General features: G+C 41.8%; 2 protein-coding genes and 1 non-coding gene across 3 annotated transcripts; 1 reads left to right on the top strand and 2 right to left on the bottom strand.

The window, feature by feature from the left end:
• Positions 1-4863: 4863 nt before the first annotated feature.
• LOC133885294 (UDP-glycosyltransferase 73C11-like) lies at positions 4864-6728 on the bottom strand. The gene is made up of 2 exons (XM_062324985.1): positions 6078-6728; positions 4864-5986 (listed from the first exon to the last, which is right to left on the bottom strand). The coding sequence occupies exons 1-2, from the start codon at positions 6551-6553 to the stop codon at positions 4984-4986; spliced, it is 1479 nt and encodes a 492-aa protein (XP_062180969.1). The 5' UTR covers positions 6554-6728; the 3' UTR covers positions 4864-4983.
• Positions 6729-10515: 3787 nt separating this feature from the next.
• Positions 10516-12336, top strand: LOC133885902 (UDP-glycosyltransferase 73C13-like). Its single transcript, XM_062325668.1, has one exon. The coding sequence runs from the start codon at positions 10597-10599 to the stop codon at positions 12106-12108; it is 1512 nt and encodes a 503-aa protein (XP_062181652.1). The 5' UTR covers positions 10516-10596; the 3' UTR covers positions 12109-12336.
• A 3426-nt stretch (positions 12337-15762) lies between these two features.
• Positions 15763-15900, bottom strand: LOC133885957 (small nucleolar RNA Z247). The gene has a single exon (XR_009903289.1). It is a non-coding gene; the product is annotated as a small nucleolar RNA Z247 (small nucleolar RNA).
• Between the last annotated feature and the right edge of the window lie 2350 nt (positions 15901-18250).

Below are 18250 nucleotides of genomic sequence, written 5' to 3'. Positions count from 1 at the left end.
GGGCCGGTTTGTGTCTCGTATTGCTACCAGCCTTAGGAAGGGTTTTTACTCTTAATTCTCCTCACCGCATGGCATATTTGGTTATCGCGTAATGATATCATCTTCAATGGACGTCGTGCCAGCTCCGACACCCTGACGGCTAAGATCTGGGAGGACGTTGCTTGTTGGTGTGCGACTAGGGCTACGAATCTGGTCGCCCTCTGCGACCGGCTGCGCACCTTCAGCTCTGTGCTCTAAGACTGGTTGCCCTGTCTGGCCGCTTCTGGTTGTTTCTTGTTTAGATTCTGACCACCAAAGCTTTGTAATTCTCTTTGTTTCCGCTTCTTTCCTTTGACTGGTTTGTGGTTGCGGTGTACCTTAATCTTCTGTTTCTCCTACTTAATTTAATGATGAACAGCTCTCCTGCGTATTGGAGAAAAAAAATATAATTGCTACTGAAGTTCTAGAGTTATTTAGACTGTAGAGCCGGTAGGGTCAAACAAGAGGCAACTAGTCTATTACATATATTAATTTGGTAGTTGCCGGTCATTTTCATGTGGCGTTGCCTACACCTAGAGGCAATATTGTTTTTCACGTTGTTCTATTGAGACCATTAACCTCTAAAATCCAAGATGAAAGCGGTTGTTGAATATTTCAGTAGAGATAAAGCTGTAAATCTCTACTCGGGTCATGAGATAAGTTAGTTGGTAATTGATTTCATGTTAATTTCAGTTAATAATAATAATAATTTTTAATCACTTTCACAATGAGAGCTTCTTCTTGTGCAGCCTGTTCACTCTGTGCTGCTGCTTCTGCTGCTACGAGACCTGCGAGTAGCTGCATCGAGACCCTCTGCTGCTGCTGATAGGCAAGCTCGACGACACCGTCATGGAGAATTGGAGGTGTGGCCAAGCAGGATACCCATCGCTGTCCCATTGGCCATAGCATCTCGCTTCATCTCCCTTTCAATAAGAGCTCGTATGTACAAGCGTGTAAATATATGAATGTTCGTATGGTGTAATGTTAGTGTGTCTGCATAATTTCATTTTGAAAATGCCCTGTAAACTGTTTTATCCAGTTTAAGTGAATGCAGTGTGGTGATCCATATCGATCTGGAATAATTGCACTATGTCAGGAGGATACAAATTTAGCTGAGCTTCAGCTTTCAGACCTCCTTTGCAAGAATAAAAAACATGAAGGAAAAGTACATTCTTCTCTAGGAATGCCAGTGACCAAAAATAGGATTGCAGGCCACAAGAAAATTGCATGAATTACCATTTGGACAAAATGAGAATTTCTTTTAAATAAAAAAGTAGATGACCTAGGACGAATTAGGTGATCTTGCAGTAAAAACAAAATATAACACTCAGATTCTAGCCGAATGAATTGGACTCAAACTTGAGTGGTGAGGTCACCGACACCTCCCAAAACCGAGTTAGGCCCTGTTTTGTTTTATTCTAATTATAGATTCTAGTCCTAAAAGAAAAAGTTAAAACAAATGGTCATAATCTAAAAGGTGATTCTCACATCCGTTGGAATATATAGGCTTAGCCTATTATATTTGTATAATTCTAAACAAATATTAAAGGCCTAACCATGCAGAGGTAGTGTGTATCTTTTAGTTTCATCTTGCTAGTGGAGATGGAGGAAGAACAACTTAAAAGTGATTCTCTCACTCACCCACCTAGCATATGTGTAAGAAAGGACTAGGAGAACACATGTGAGCGCTTGCTCGTCTTGCCGGGCTGGACCGTGGCGGAGGGTACGGGGCGCACAGCATCTGCATGAATGGTCCACCGAAATCAGGTTCAGTTACTTGCGCAGGTGCGATCTCCTTTTGTAGTTTTATTGTTTTTGCTACATGAGCAAACAAATAAATATATGGAAACCGTATCGGTTAAAAGTTCAATCATGGTATGTCTCAACCGCTCGATCCTATATATATATATATATAGTCATCGTCACAAAGAAGAGACACATATACATAATTAGGGTTTTTGACCAATTTCTCTCTGTTGTACCATCGCATATAATCTACTCCATCCCGCTACATCGGCATGCACTGATGAACGAGAGAGCAGGTCTCTAAAATCCATCGCTCTTAGGATCCTGCATCGGAAGAGGGTGAATAAAATTTTTGAGAAGCGCTTGTCGTGACTGCTCATGATCTGCTTCCTTCTACATCATTATGATCTATTTCTACTACTTCATCTTTATCATCGTCCATTGCTTCAACATTATGGGAGCCTCTTCATCTTACATCATCATCGGGTACATACATTGCAATCTATGTTAGATAGCTTGTCAAACCCTGCTTGAGTGATAGTCAAAATTCTACTCAAGTATCTAGTCGAGACTCGTTGAAGTTAGTGGAAATGCTACTCAAGTATCTAGTCGATGCTCGATGGAGTTAGTTAAGCTCCACTCGAGTGATAGTCGAATCTAGTCGAGACTCGTCAGTGCTAGTCGAAACCTAGTCAATATTGATTATTTGTATATATTCTTGTTCATATTATATCAGGAATTGAATTGAATTAAATTAAATCTGAAAGTGTTATTTTTCCAACAACATCTACAAGCCAAGCTGTACAATAAAATTTCACAATCCACAATTTGACAAAAAAAAACTTCTCTACAAAATCTAAATTATGACAATCCATATGAAAACAAACAAAGCCTTAGACTCTAATCCTAAGGCGCATGAATTTGGAGAGGGAACAATGACAAATGATACTGTGAACTGGCCCATAAAAGACACATGAATGGATTGATATACATTTTAGGCCCAGAACAAGAGGTCCAAGCCCGGCTAGATCCGGCCCATTAACCACTCCGTCATCCCTCCTACATGGCGATGGCATGGAGCAACGTGGAGTCATGGAGAAGGGAAAAGGAGTAACATTTATGCAAGCACTCCACGCCATGCTCATCAGTCATCACTTCTTTTCGTGCATTCACTTCATCTTTTTCCTTCACGAGGATTTCATCACCCTTTCCACAAAAGTTGATACTGATCTGCTAATACTTAGCAAGCGGTTACGGAGTTGCAGATTCAGAGCTATTAAATAGTAAACTTTTTTTTTCTTTTTTTCTCTTTTTTTTCTCTCTTTTTTTCTTCTTCCTCTTCAATGTCCAAAATTAAAGGGGACGAGGGGCTATCCCCGGTGGACCTGCCGCTGCAAGTATCACCTTTTATTGTCTCTTGCATGCCACGTGTACTGCATGCTTATGTGGCAGAGTTGTCGCTCGCCCCATGAATTGCTTGCGTCACGTTGCATGCTCTCTCACACACATCAATGGCGTGTCTACCATGTGTGATGTGGCTAATCCAAATCCAGAGCTTAATTACTTGCCAATAATGCTCATATAGTCGTTTAATCTTTGTTGGTTATATATACACTACAGCTTGCCTCCGTGCCGCCGAGTTCTTGCAAGCCGCCGCCGACCATGCCTTCGTCGACCTCGTTAGCCGTCGCTCCCTACTTCGAGTTCCAGACTGCGGAGTGCATGTCGTGCAAACCTAATTCCTCGTGTAATCATCATAATTCGCTAGCTCTAAAATATGAACACCCTAATAGCAGAAGAATGATCAACATACCCGATCTGGTTGCAGCCATAAAGTGCACATCAGTTGATGTAGAGCCGCTACAGGGATCAGTACATGTAGCGCAATGTAGTGCCGGACGTTGATGTATATATGTGTGTACGTACACATAATTTTTTGTGAAATTATGTACATGTAGCGCAATGTAGTGCCGGATGTTGATGTATATATGTGTGTACGTACACATAGCTTGTGTTCTTCGACTAGTGGGCCGGTTTGTGTCTCGTATTGCTACCAGCCTTAGGAAGGGTTTTTACTCTTAATTCTCCTCACCGCATGGCATATTTGGTTATCGCGTAATGATATCATCTTCAATGGACGTCGTGCCAGCTCCGACACCCTGACGGCTAAGATCTGGGAGGACGTTGCTTGTTGGTGTGCGACTAGGGCTACGAATCTGGTCGCCCTCTGCGACCGGCTGCGCACCTTCGGCTCTGTGCTCTAAGACTGGTTGCCCTGTCTGGTCGCTTCTGGTTGTTTCTTGTTTAGATTCTGACCACCAGAGCTTTGTAATTCTCTTTGTTTCCGCTTCTTTCCTTTGACTGGTTTGTGGTTGCGGTGTACCTTAACCTTCTGTTTCTCCTACTTAATTTAATGATGAACGGCTCTCCTGCGTATTGGAGAAAAAAAATATGATTGCTACTGAAGTTCTAGAGTTATTTAGACTGTAGAGCCGGTAGGGTCAAACAAGAGGCAACTAGTCTATTACATATATTAAAGGGCCATGATTTGGAGCGATTATAGGGTCAAGTTATTGTAGCTACTGCTCATATAGATCACACATATGTGTACGTACATATATACATATACATAGATGTATATGTATATGTACATATATATAAATATATATATACATATGTGTATACATATACATGTGTATATATGTGTGTACGTACACATAATTTTTTGTGAAATTCCAGAAAAATAACGAAAGTAATAATAGTTATATTGATAAATCGACTGAAATAATATAGAATGTATAGAAAAATATCTAAAACTCAACAAAAAATATGAAAAAAAAATAGTTAGGTTTGTATTACTATCGTCTACATGTTAATATTATGTGCATGCACGAAAGTACCATTGTTTTCCCCATAATTAAATGAATGTGTTAAATATTGATAAAATTCATAAATAAATATTGAGATGCCCAAAATTGGTGAACCTAATTTTTTTAGTTTTCTGTTGTCATGCTCTGCGCAACAAAAAATGGGTGTGGTGTAGGCGCATGAATCCGCCTAGTTATTAGAAATCTAGTACGCTAATAGTATTCTTACATTGTAAGAATGATATATTAAACTTTCTGAACATATTCTGTCGTACAATACATTGGATTTGGATACATAGCTGTTCTTGTTGGAACAAATACTAAAAACTGTAAGAAAGAACGGGACTATAGATCACTGAACTTCTGGTCTTATTTTCTTTGTCAGAACATATTCAATCAGGTGCTTTACATTGCTGTAAGATGACCCTCCATCTATAGCCTGTCTAGCCTTTCCCTTTAGTTCCATAGCTCTCAGTCTTCTCTCTTCTGCATCCATATCTTCACCCATTAGTTTTAGCACGGTTCTCTCTATCTGATACCTCTTCACTACAGAAACCTCATGAACTTCCACTGTCCTAGCTGTGATGCTCTGCACACCAACAGCAACTCCTACCTTCAGAACATCTACTATCAGTTTCTCATTCAAGAATTGCTCAGCACAATGCGGCCACGTAATCATGGGCACCCCATTTGAAATTCCTTCTATTGTCGAGTTCCACCCACAGTGTGTCATGAATCCCCCTAAAGACGGATGTGAGAGGATCATAGCCTGTGGTGCCCAACCTCGTATTATGAGACCTCTGTCCCTTGTTCTCTCCTCAAACCCCTCAGCCAGCAATTTCTCGATATCGGAGGGCTTATCATCAGATTTTATCACCCAAAGAAATGGCATCTTTGAAGCTTCTAAGCCCAGTGCAATCTCTTCAAGCTGAGAAAGTACAGTACGAGTCATGCTTCCAAAGCTAACATAAAGAACTGAGCCCGGCTTCATGGAGTCAAGCCATTGCAAGCAATGCTTCGCATCAACCGATGCTCTATCACCCCTGGCTGCCATTGCACTCATGTCAGTATTGCAGAGAAACATTGGCCCGAGGGACCATACTTTCGTACCTATTTTCTTCTGGTATTCCTCATGGTACAATGGTTCTAGCTCATAGAAGCTGTTAGTGACGACACCATCAGCTCTCCGTTCCTCCTCCAGAATCTTCTCACTGAATTCCTCAAACCCTGGTGAGTTAAAGTTCCCTGGTGATCTTGCCTTTGATACCTCAAGGCGATGAGGGAACCCGGGAAGGACAATGAGCTCATTGTCATCAGCTACATTCTCAAAGACCTTCTCGTGATGGATGATATTCCTGAAAGAAACATTACAACATTTTTCCTACCTGATTTATGAGGAGAAAGTAATTAGAAATAAAAGATTTAATGAATAGAACAGTAAGGTACCTGCAGAGGGAGGCGAAGGCACAGAAGCCATTAAACATCAACCTGGGGATGCCAAGCTCCCTTGCAACATCTCCTGTCCATGGTTGGCACAGGTCTGATATTATGCAAGAAGGCGTGTTGTTGCTCTGGGCACGAAGATACGACACGAGGGGCTTGTGTAGCATGCTATAGGCGTCTGTCAGCCTCTTCACCTGCTCTTTCTCCAAGACTTTGTCAACATTCTCGCAACCTTCAGGTAGTCCTACCTCGGCGCAGCGGAGTTTCAGGGGTACAAACTGGATTGGGAGGTTCAGAGCTCTTGCCCTGTCAATGGTGGACTCTATCCGTGAGGCGTTGGCCGGGGTGGTGATGAAGCTGACAATGGCGCCATGTTTTGCAAGGAGATGTGCCATGTCAATCATGGGAATTGTGTGGCCTTGGGCCATGAACGGAACCAACACGAAGTGTGGCTTTGGAGCATCATCTAGGAAGTTCATGGCGATCTGTTTGGTGTTCACCCAAATGCAGAGATGGAGAAGAGATTGGTGCCTATAATTCTACAATTTACATTACTCTTCTAATAGCAGGTATGCAACTTGCTTATCAAATTATCTTTAAAACATTGACCCATTGACTCCAAGTCTATTCTTACGTAACAGATACGCAAAGGTAATATGAAAATGTGGAGTTGTCCCACTATGATAGATAATATTTTTTGCACTTCTCGTGCATGTTGATGTAATTGCTAGGGGCATTCAGGGTATGTTTGTTTTAGACTTTTTTTTAGCTTCTGTTTTTGTTAGAAATCTAGAAGCCTAAATAAACAGGTTTATTGAAAAATAATATCTTGAGAAGTTAGAAATCTGCTCTGAGAAAATAAACTAGAAGCTAACAAATTAGTTGAGAGTAGCTTTTTTAAAGTAGTGTACTGATAAGTAAAAAAATATTATAAAATCCAAAAACAATTTTTTTAAAAAAAAAACAAAAACACAGCTTAAAAAAAAAAGATAGAAACAAAAATCTAAACAAACAGACCCGTACATAACTACTCCTCCATCTGTCACTTCGGAGTCATTCTCAATGAAGATGAAAGAAACTGATGTGTGCTATTGAACCCAAAAAAGTACGAAAATGTAGCGGGTTTTTAGGCCTGACATTGCTTGACCTTGATAAAAATTGGAAATACTTTATTAGGCGCTGAAGTACTTGTGTGGCTGCATCTTTTTAGTATTTCAGCCAACTCCATATTTCAGTTTCACCAGCGGAATCCACCGTTAAAATTTTAAACAGTCTCAGTCTGCTCTATTGGACGAAAGCTATTAAAAATTGATGCCATATAGTAGGTTAGTGCAGGATCTAAAAAATAATTAATCAGTCACATATATGGTTGTGTTGGCTACTGGTTGTTGTAAATAAACAAAGAATAAAATCCAAATGCAGAAAATGATGAATTGGGAACCAATGAAACCATGAGCAGATAAAATGAAACAGATGTGACAAATATGGAACGACTATTGGGATCCTGTAATGTAGTGTTTCTGCTCACATTTCTTTCAATCAGTGGAAGGTTCATTTTCTCTGAACCATTGTGGCTGCAGTTCTCTACCTCTCTCTTTGTATTGGTGGAGAAACTATTTGCGTGAAGATCGTTGAATTCAGCTGCACTTCAATGGGCCAGTAGTTTACCAAATTTAGAGTAGTTGGAGCTAGCTGCCAGAAATGCATAACAGGTGAGCAACTTGCCCTACCGAGTTATCTTTAAAAACATTGAAACATTGACTAAATGATAAATACAATCAAGGAAATGTAAACTTCGGCACACGTTGGTAGACTTTCTGAGGGCTGATATAAAACATTTCAGCTTATGCATCAAACCCAGCAGCGCATCGGTTGGTTGGTTAAGTAAAGTCTAATGTAAGGCATCAAGAGAAACTTTGTTTGAAAAAAATGCAAAAATCTTTCCAAAAATCACTTGGATTTTTGACTTTCCTCTCAGAAATTGTTTTTTTGAAAAACAAAATCCTAAAAGTTCGGCTTTGTTGTAAAAACACCCTAAAAATTCAAAAGAAAATTAAAAAAATCACAAAAAATTAAAAAAACTAGAGACAATTCTAAGACCTTATGTGGAATTTTTTTTTAAAAATAATATCCTTTGCATCATATTTCATGGAGAGGAAGTTTGAAAAAAAAAGAAAAACGTGCAACTCATTTATTAATTCGAGTTAAATGCATAGTTAATTATTTACTAATCTAAAAATCATGAAACTAATTTTGTAGTCTTTTTACATGATCCTTTATCTTCTAAAAATACATAAAATTTTGAAATAGTTATTGTAACGTGCAGGATTGAGTAAATGTGTTACAGATAGATTAATTCATAACTAATCTATAACACCCTCAAAATTAGTGAAATCACTTTTATTAGTTTACTTAAATAATTGTTTGTGTAGGAAAAATAATGGTAAACATGACAAAATTAAAATAACATAAGTTAATAAATGAGCTGCATGTTTTTCTTTCTTTTTTTTTCAAATTTTCTCTCCATAAAATATGATGCAAAGGATATTATTTTTGAAAAAATTCACAGAAGATCTTAGAATTGTCTCTAGTTTTTTTTAATAAATTTTTTTTTTTTTAATTTATGAGAGGTTTTTTAACGAAGCCAAATTTTTACGGTTTTTTCAATCAAACAATTTTTGAAGGGAAAGTTAAAATCCAAGTGATTTTTAAAAGAATTTTGCATTTTTCTCAACTTTGAAAGCACTTTGTATGGTTCAAACGTGTACCGAGCAATCAATCATATGCGTTTTTGGGGGCGTCCAGCGAAGCCGTGGACACCTCGGGTTGCGCCAGTGGATGGACGGCCTCGGGCGCCGGCATCGCAATCCGCCTGTCCCGTGATTTTTCTACGATCTTGCGTCGCTGTGATGTGTCCTTGTCTGATTCTTGGCCGCAATGTGCATGCCCAGATGCTTCGTGGTTTCTGGTTTGGTTTCCACGTATCAGTACTCTAATGGCCCTATCATTTATTAATCTCAGATACCTCCGTTTTTTTACTTGACATCTATTTTTTATTATAGCAATTGTGACCATACGTTTTTCTAAAAAAATTATAAATAACTAAAACTTTTATATCATTAGATTCATCATGAAATATACTTTATTATTATTAGATACTTTAAGTATTTGTAAATTTTTGTAGAAAAAATGTAAGATCAAAATTGATACAGTAAAAAATTACTGTGACGAGTAAATGAAAACATAAGTTGAACAGTATTTTGTGGACAGTAGCCATGTGGCTGGTATTTTCATAAACAGTAGTTCGTGTACGGTGCCTACAAACAGTAAATGCCTGTTCGGCAAGCTCAGAATATTTCACTTGGCCCCTACAATGCGTGCCGTTCATTATCAAGAGTACTCCGACATCATTTTTTAGCTTTTCTAACATATTCTTAAAAAAAGTAATGAATATGTGTGTAGGGTTGAAAACTTTGTGATGTCATGTGAATGCGGCCAGTGGGCAGAAATATAAAATTAGACAACATACGTGATCGTATTTATCAAAATAGATAACATATCACCGTATTTATAATTTTAGCATTCGTATTCGGCACATCGTTTACCGAAAATTAACTTTCGGTACACCGTACACCGAAAATATCATATTCAGCACACAGTGTGCCGAAAATGATACTGTAGCACTGTATTCAGCATACGGTGTGCTAAAAATGGCACTGTAGCACCGTATTTAGTACACGGTGTGTCAAAAAAAAAAAGGCTACAGTGCCATTTTTGACCCACCGTACTCACGGTACCACGCATAAACAGTACAACAGTGCGTTTGAAATTTCATGTAAATGAAGCATTACAAAGGAACTCACTTTTTCATCATATAAACTAGAGCTGAAAATAATTTTATAAATTATTCCATCACATAAGAAGAATATTAATGATTTTTTCTAGATTGTTTGGAATTTATTTGAGACACTAACCATTATTACAAGTTATAAAAGTAGTTTTTTTTGGAGAATTTTAGTTTTAAATATACAAAATATTTTTTGGTGAATCCAATTAAAATGGGTTGCACATAGATTATAGAATACGTAAAAAAAAGTTTTAACATTTTTGAATAACAGAAGACCACCGTTTTGAAAAAGAGTGAAAATAAAATTCAAACGCACTACTGTCCCTGTTCATGCGTGGCACTGTTCATGACCGGTACTGTTCATTTTCGTCGTACGTGGGTGGAAAATGGGTGCTATATGCCATTTTCGGCACACCGTGTGCTGAATATGGTATTTTCGATGTACGATGTATTGAAAGTTAATTTTTGATAAATGAGTGCTGAATATGAATGCTAAAATTATAAATACATGATACGTTGTCTGTTTTGGTAAATATGGTTTGGTATGTTACCTAATTTTGTATTTTGGTCCGGCGAGCGGGGTAATATATATGTACGTTGGTCTTCGCTACAGGCAGCAGATGAGTGCAGTGTATACTGTAGAACAAGGCCAACGAGAGTAGCAGAGCCACTGCTATGGCGGCGGCACTCCACTTCGTGCTCGTGCCGCTCCTGGCGCAGGGCCACGTGCTCCCTATGATGGACCTGGCGCGCCTCGTCGCCAGCCGTGGCGCGCGCGTCACCGTCGTGCTGACGCCCGTCAACGCCGCGCGCAACAGGGCCGTCCTGGAGCACGCCGCGCGGGCGGGCCTCGCCGTGGACTTCGCCGAGCTCGCGTTCCCGGGACCCGCGCTGGGCCTGCCCGAGGGCTGCGAGAGCCTCGACACGGTGACCGACCTGTCCTTGGCCATCCCCTTCTACGACGCCTTGTGGATGCTCGCCGCGCCGCTCGAGGCGTACCTCCGGTCGCTGCCCCGGCGCCCGGACTGCCTCGTCGCCGACTCTTGCACCCCGTGGACGGCCGACGTCGCGCGGCGGCTCGGAGTCCCGCGGCTCGTGTTCCACGGCCCGTCCGCGTTCTACCTCCTCGCCGTGCATAACCTGGCCAAGCACGACGTGTATGACCGCGTCGCCGGCGACTTCGAGCCGTTCGAGGTGCCGGACTTCCCGGTGCACGCGGTGGTGAACAAAGCGATATCTCTCGGGTTCTTTCAGTGGCCGGGGCTGGAGAAGATGCGGCGGGACATGCTCGACGCCGAGGCCACCGCCGACGGCCTGCTCGTCAACACGTGCGCGGCCTTGGAGGGCGCGTTCGTCGAGTGCTACGCGGCGGCGCTAGGCCGGAAGGTGTGGGGGGTCGGGCCGCTCTGCCTCCTGAACAACGACCCCAACACGATGGCCGGGAGAGGCAACCGCGCGGCCGTCGACGCCGACTACATCGTTTCTTGGCTCGACGCGCGGCAGCCGGCGTCCGTGCTGTACGTCAGCTTCGGCAGCATGGCCCGCCTGTTCCCGCCGCAGGTCGCGGAGCTCGCCGCCGGCCTGGAGGCGTCGCGCCGGCCGTTCATCTGGGCGGCCAAGGAGGCTGCCGGACTCGACGCGGAGTTCGACGCCCGCGTCAAGGACCGGGGCCTCGTCATCCGCGGGTGGGCGCCGCAGATGGCCATCCTGTCGCACCCGTCCGTCGGTGGCTTCCTGACGCACTGCGGTTGGAACTCGACGCTGGAGGGCCTCTCCCACGGCGTGCCGCTTCTGACCTGGCCGCACTTCGCCGACCAGTTCCTGAACGAGGCGCTGGTCGTAGACGTCCTCGGCGTCGGCGTCCGCGCCGGCGTGAAGGTGCCGGCAACGCACGCAGCGCTCGTGAATCCCGGGGAGGTGCTGGAGGTGCAAGTCGGGAGGGAGGACGTCGAGCGGGCGGTGGCCAAGCTGATGGACGAGCGGCCGGCTGGCACGGCGCTGCGGGCGAGGGCAAAGGAGCTCGCCTCGAAGGTGATGGCCGCGATGGCCGAGGACGGGTCGTCGGACACCGACTTGAAGGAAATGGTTCGTCACGTCGTCGAGCTCGCGCAGGAGGAGGAAGGCATGGTTCTTGGTGCAGGGGAGCTCGTGAGCAAGAAGATGGACAACGCCGCGGCAAGTCACTGATGGCTGCATCTTGAAAGTTGCAATTACTGTATGCCTGTATCTTCCTTTTGCAAGTGCAACAACACTCAAACACTCCTGATGGTTGATGCTATTGAATAGAACGTATAGTAAGCTCAAGTCCGTTAGATGACCATCTAAAGACTTCAACTTCTATTGTTCATCTTCTTTCTATTAGGAAGCGTTACAGCCTTCCTAACACTCCTCTTAATCATAACTTGTTCAAGTTAAGATTATATTTAAATTTCTTTTAAGCCCGCACTGTCAATGTTTGGTGAAGCCACCGTAACTTGATCACCTATTAGCACAAACTGAATATTCAAAAGTTTATGAGCAACACATTCTCTGATAAAATGATAATCTAGCTCGATATGCTTTGTTCTAGCATAAAAAACTAGATTAGCTGAAAAATAAGTTATGCCAATATTATCATATCACAACCTTGCAGCACTGAGGACAAGAAATACCTAATTCTTCAAGTAATATTTGCACCTACATCATTTTTATTGTTGCATTAGCTAAGGCTCTGTACTTAGCTTCTGTACTGGATCTTGACATCGTTGCTTATTTCTTGCACTCCAGGATATAAGATTGGTTTCTAAGAACATAGCAAAACCTTCAGTAGACCGTCTATCAGTCTGCATCAAAAAAAGCACTGACAAGCATAGAAACAAATCTACTAAATCTTTAATCCTATACCCAGAGTATGCCTTAAATATCTCAAGATTCTCTTAACTGATATCCAGTGCTGACTAGTAGGAGAGTGCAAATATTTGCAAACCTTATTAACTGGGAACGAAATATCAAGTCGTGTTAAGGTCAAATACTGTAAAGCACCAATAATACTTCTATATTGTGTTGCATCCTCGTGCCCTAACACCTCTCCCACTTGTGCTTATAATTTTTCTGAAGTAGAAGGAGGTATAGCAATTGCTTTACAATTCATCATTTTTACATGTTTTAATAAATCTACAGTATATTTCTCTTGTGTCAACAAAATTTTTTCACATACCTTTCTCACTTCAATTCCTAGAAAATAGTGAAGGTCACCCAAATATTTAAGTGCAAAAGTCTGCATTGAGATCTCGAAGTAGTGAAAAAGTTGCTTCCTGCGAAGAGCTTGCAACAATTATATCATCAACATATATAAATACGAATACGAATATAGTGACACTGCCTTTCATGTAGAAGAATAAAGATGTGTCAGCCTTAGATGAACAAAAGCCCAATTCTTGTAATTTGACACCGAGTTTAGAGTATCATGTTCTGGATGCCTGTTTCAGACCATATAAAATATTATCCAACTTACAAACATGATGTGGCATGATTTGTCTTCAAGGCTTGGTGGTTGTCTCATAAACACACCATTTTCTAGATGACCATGAAGAAACTCGTTTCATACATCTAATTAATGAAGACTTCATCCTTGAATACAATAATAAACAATACAAGTCTGATAGTAGGAGCCTTGACAACAGAGCTAAAAGTTTTCTTATAATCAATGCTATACATTTGCTTAAATCCATTTACAACCAATCAAGCCTTATATATATCTATTGTCCCATCTAACTTACGTTTTATTTTACATACCCACTTACAGTCAATTATACTACGCCTTTTTTTAAGAAGTGGCATGTTTTGTTCCTAGTAAGTGCCATATACTCACTGTCCATCGCCTGTTTTCAGTCATTATTATGCAGAGCTTCCTGTAAATCTCGAGGTTCTCCGGTTAGAGTTAAAAGGCCGTACCAGATAGTCCCGTCTGTGCAAATGTTAGGCTTACACACACCGGTCTCGGAGCTCAATCGGCGCAGAGGATCCACCTGATGTGCAGGCTGGGCTGTACCAGCCGGGCGCCACGCGTCAGGCAGTGGGGCAGCGCTGCGCAGAGAGCTCACCGGCTGCGCAGCAGCCTCCGAGTCAGGCACAAGCCCCGAAGGGGGCCCAAAACCCGAAGAAGTACCACCTGAAAGTTGCTGCAATAAACAACGGTCACTGTTGACAATAATATTAGCATCATCCGCAGGAATATTAACCAATTGATCAGGTAATTGTACACCCGTGGTGGATTCGGAAGTGCCTATCTATAAGAAGGGCATCGGTATGGGGATATTTTTATTAAAGATAATATCTCTAGAAATATAAATATGACTCGTAACTATGTCAAAACACCTAAAGCCTTTATAAATATTGCTATAGCGAAGGAAAACACACCGTTTTGATCGGAAGTGAAGCTTTCAAGAATTATATGGATAGAGATTAGGTCAACACGCCCATTTAAAGATACAAAGTGATGAATAATTAGGTTTTTGATGGTACAACCGCTCTAAAGTTGTAGAATATTAGATGACTTTATTTGGTGAACGATTAATAAGACAAGTGGTAGTAAGAAAGACCACATCTTAGAATTTTAAGGGCATTGATGCATGGGCAATGAGAGAAAGACTGGCCTCTACAATATGTCTTTGCTTTCGTTCGATTGATCCATTCTGTTGACGAGAATGGGGGCATGACACAGGATGAGTGATCACAACTTTCTAGAAAAAAGAATTAAGCTTTTCATATTCACAACCATGATTTGTTTGTATGAAAATAATCCTCCAGCTAAACAGATGTTCCACAAGATTTTAGAAGCCATGAAATTTCTAGAAGACCTCTACAGCAAAAATGATCCCATTAAATTATGATTGTGATTTTTGGTAATTAATGAAAACATAGTCAATGAGACTAACATGTTTATCAAGAATATATGTTAGTATGTCTTATGGATGTAATACATGAAGAAGCCACCGCAGCCGAAACAAAGTTGTAATAAATTAGAGAAATTCTAGGAAGATTTGTCTCACCGGATGATTCGGTGCTCTAGGTGTTTGAACTCACCGAAGTATATTTGTCAAATGAGAGAGAGGCCTAAAGACATCACCAGAATGTTCGGTGTGTGAGCAGAGTGCTCACCGGAGCAATTCTTTCAGTGAAGGTGTTGTGCTGAAGAATAAAAGTTAAGCCTCATTGGATAGTCCGGTGATCAGTGGGAGTTGCACCGAAGCATTTTCAGAGAAAAGAAGAGAAGGCTCAACCCACCTGATAGTCCGGTGATCAGAAGGATGAATGTACCAGAGCATTATTACCAGAGAAGGATGCAGCCGCTGAAGATTGAAGGTTCAACCTATCGGATAGTCCGGTGTGGATGGAATAAAAACCGGACAATACACCGAACAATGAACAGTGCAAAGTGGCAGAACAAAGTTCAACGCAATGGATAGTCCGGTGATGAAGGTTGTGCACACCAGAGTATTATTTTCAGATAGGGTTGCATTGGCTCGGTTGGCTGAAGTCAACTCACCGGATAGTCCGGTGATGGAGTGATATGCACCGGATGAATACACCAGAGCAATTTACATAGAGAAGAAGGAAATGCTCGGATGGATCAGGATAACTCACTGGATAATCTGGTGATAGAGATGAAGTATACACCAGAGTGTCCGGTGTTCACAGAGTCTTAAGTGGGGTTCTAACGGCTAGTGTACTCACCAGATGATCCGGTGTTAGTACTATTGTTCTCACTGGATCATCCACCACAGCTACCACATCTACCACGATACGCAATATTGGCAGATGATTGAGAGTGAGAATTTCCTTGAAGAAGATCTATCCATGTTTCAAAGCTTAATAACTAGGCATACAACTCATTGACTGAGACTGTTCAACTCATGCCACGATAGCTGACACGATTGGATTGAAGTTGACATCAAGACCAAAAAGGATGTATGATACCATCTCTTTGTCATCCAGAGGATAGCCTATTGCTGCTATCTCATCTCCCTCGCATCTTTCTAACATATTCAGTAATAGTCATGTTACTTTTTTGCATAGTAGCCAATGCTATGCTCGTATTGATGGATCATGCATGTGTTTGTGACGAAAACATATCTTCAATTGTCTCCCACACTTGCGCTGAAGTTCTCATAGCAACAACCTGTGTTAGAACATCGCGCAAAAGGGAGGATAGAAGATAGATGAGCACTTGTTGGTCTAGAGCGATCCACTGCGCATACATAGGATTCAGTCCTCTAACTGTTTGATCTCCCTCCTTGACATCGATCTGCATGGAGGGGGCGGCGTTGCTATCATCCAAAAACCTTCTAGCTGTGCACCCCGCACAATAGGCATAACTTGTGCCTTCCAGAGTGCATGATTAGCTTTTGTGAGCTTCTCTGTCACTGGATGTCCGAGAACATATGTGAGAAACTGTCTAAATAGTATTCTAATTAATTATCAGGAGGATCATTATTCATAATCACAACCTTAGTGATTAACCAGAATAGCATTCCGGTAGTCCCGTCACGTGTTTTATGCCCAAGATCGGAACACATGCCTTTCCAACATGCATATCACAACATAACTTAAGAAAGAGTGAGTAAGTAAAGTTATTTTACAAGTTCTTAAGCATGCAACCATTTGCAACAGTTTACACAAAGAGAAACTATGCATCGGAAAAATAAAACCTTAACAACAACAAAAGAAGAGTGGAACCATATGCCCTTAGGCTCCACCTCAAAAGCTACGCCTCACCAGAGTAGGATGCACTACTCTTGCCCACCACCTGCATCGGCGGGCACAAAATAGCTGAACACTGCATCACCCTCACCAGCAGAACCTGAAAACGCAGGCATGAGTACGAAGGTACTCGCAAGACTTAATCCATATAGAGCACATATACGTAGCTCGACTCCAAGGATTATGCATTGAGCTGTTAGAAAGAGTAGGCTGCAAGGTTAAGTAAAACATATGCGGTAAGCAACCTAGACACATATGTGTGAGCATCTATACTTAACTCAAAAATAACTACCTGTCTACCCTGTAGACCACAACTTGAACATGTATGTATAGTAACCATGGTATCTCATCAACAAACTACCAACCAATTCCATCACACCATAACCTTATTCCACATTCGTAAACTCTACGACCGATAAAAATGAAATAATAGCATGCTCATGACTGAGAGCGCGGTAATTCGAATTGTTCTTACACCTTGCAGGGGGGTACAACTTTACCCACACAACTTGAGGACCATTCGGCTTGTGCTACTCGCAAAAGTACACACAAGGGAGTACTCGAGTCAACCTTTCTCATACCTGGAACCACCCACTTGCAATGCCCCTATGGCACCAGGGTTACCGCGAGCGTGTCCCGGGCACCTCCGGCTCCCCGCCACCTTTCTTCTCCTTTTCTTTTTCTCTTACGCGTCATAGAGCCGCAAGGCAAGTGTCGGCACGGCATATGATAATCAGCTTACCTTACCATTACATCAGCATGTGGTGAGTACGGTAAGTGCTAGAGCCAACTGTACCGACGGACGGCCTTAAACGATGCAAGCGGTCTATGGCATCCAGGCTTCTCTCCCGAACTACCTAGAGGACTCCTCCTGGGCAGAAGATACCCCTAACACCGCCCACATCTCGCCTCAATCTCACATCTCAACCATTCATCTCAACCTCATCTTTGTATCTGTAAACAGTGATTAAACCCTAAGCTCGCGAACAACGGCAGCACCGTCGCTCAACTTTTACCGAGGACCTAAGCATTGATAAGCATTTCGAATAAACTTTGAAGCTAGACACAACTATATCATCAAGGCTACAATGATAAAGATTCATCAATAAGTCAAGGTAGAGATAATACATCAACATAGGTTCTACCCATATCAGCCCGACATTGGACTCAATACATGCAAACATACATAAAGCATAATTTATTAATTTTAGACTCTATTTAATTTGAACAAAAGGTGCAGTATGCTTAGATGCTTGCCTTTCTGCTCTGGGGTTTGCCTAATACTTCCTGAACAGAACTCGCAGAAGTGGTGTGCCTCGGTGTCACATTCGATCACACTCACGTCACGCTCCGATTCTTCGTTCACTACTGAAGAACGTATGCAATGATGAGCACGAATGACATACAATGACGGATGCTCCACATTGCATGACAAGGTGGAGATGCAATGCATCATGACATGAGTTTTAAAGCCTCAAAATTTTCTTTATTTGGATTAATGTTAAGCATCTACTCATTTTCTGGATTAATTAAACTTAACACAAAGCTTAACCCTAAATAGGAATTTAATCATGTCTAACATGAGGGT

Source organism: Phragmites australis, chromosome 11, assembly GCF_958298935.1.
Source record: "Phragmites australis chromosome 11, lpPhrAust1.1, whole genome shotgun sequence".
NCBI classification, from domain to species: domain Eukaryota; kingdom Viridiplantae; phylum Streptophyta; class Magnoliopsida; order Poales; family Poaceae; genus Phragmites; species Phragmites australis.
Note: the sequence above shows the minus strand (reverse complement) of the source record. Positions and strands in the feature narration are given on the sequence as shown.

What these genes read in the sequence shown, in the direction of transcription:
- LOC133885902 (XM_062325668.1), top strand. Translation starts at nt 10,597, where the DNA reads ATGGCGGCGGCACTCCACTTCGTGCTCGTGCCGCTCCTGGCGCAGGGC.
- LOC133885294 (XM_062324985.1), bottom strand. Translation starts at nt 6,553, where the DNA reads ATGAACTTCCTAGATGATGCTCCAAAGCCACACTTCGTGTTGGTTCCG. An exon ending in GCCTTCGCCTCCCTCTGCAG is followed by an intron (nt 5,987 to 6,077) that starts GTACCTTACTGT and finishes TGTTTCTTTCAG; the next exon opens with GAATATCATCCATCACGAGA.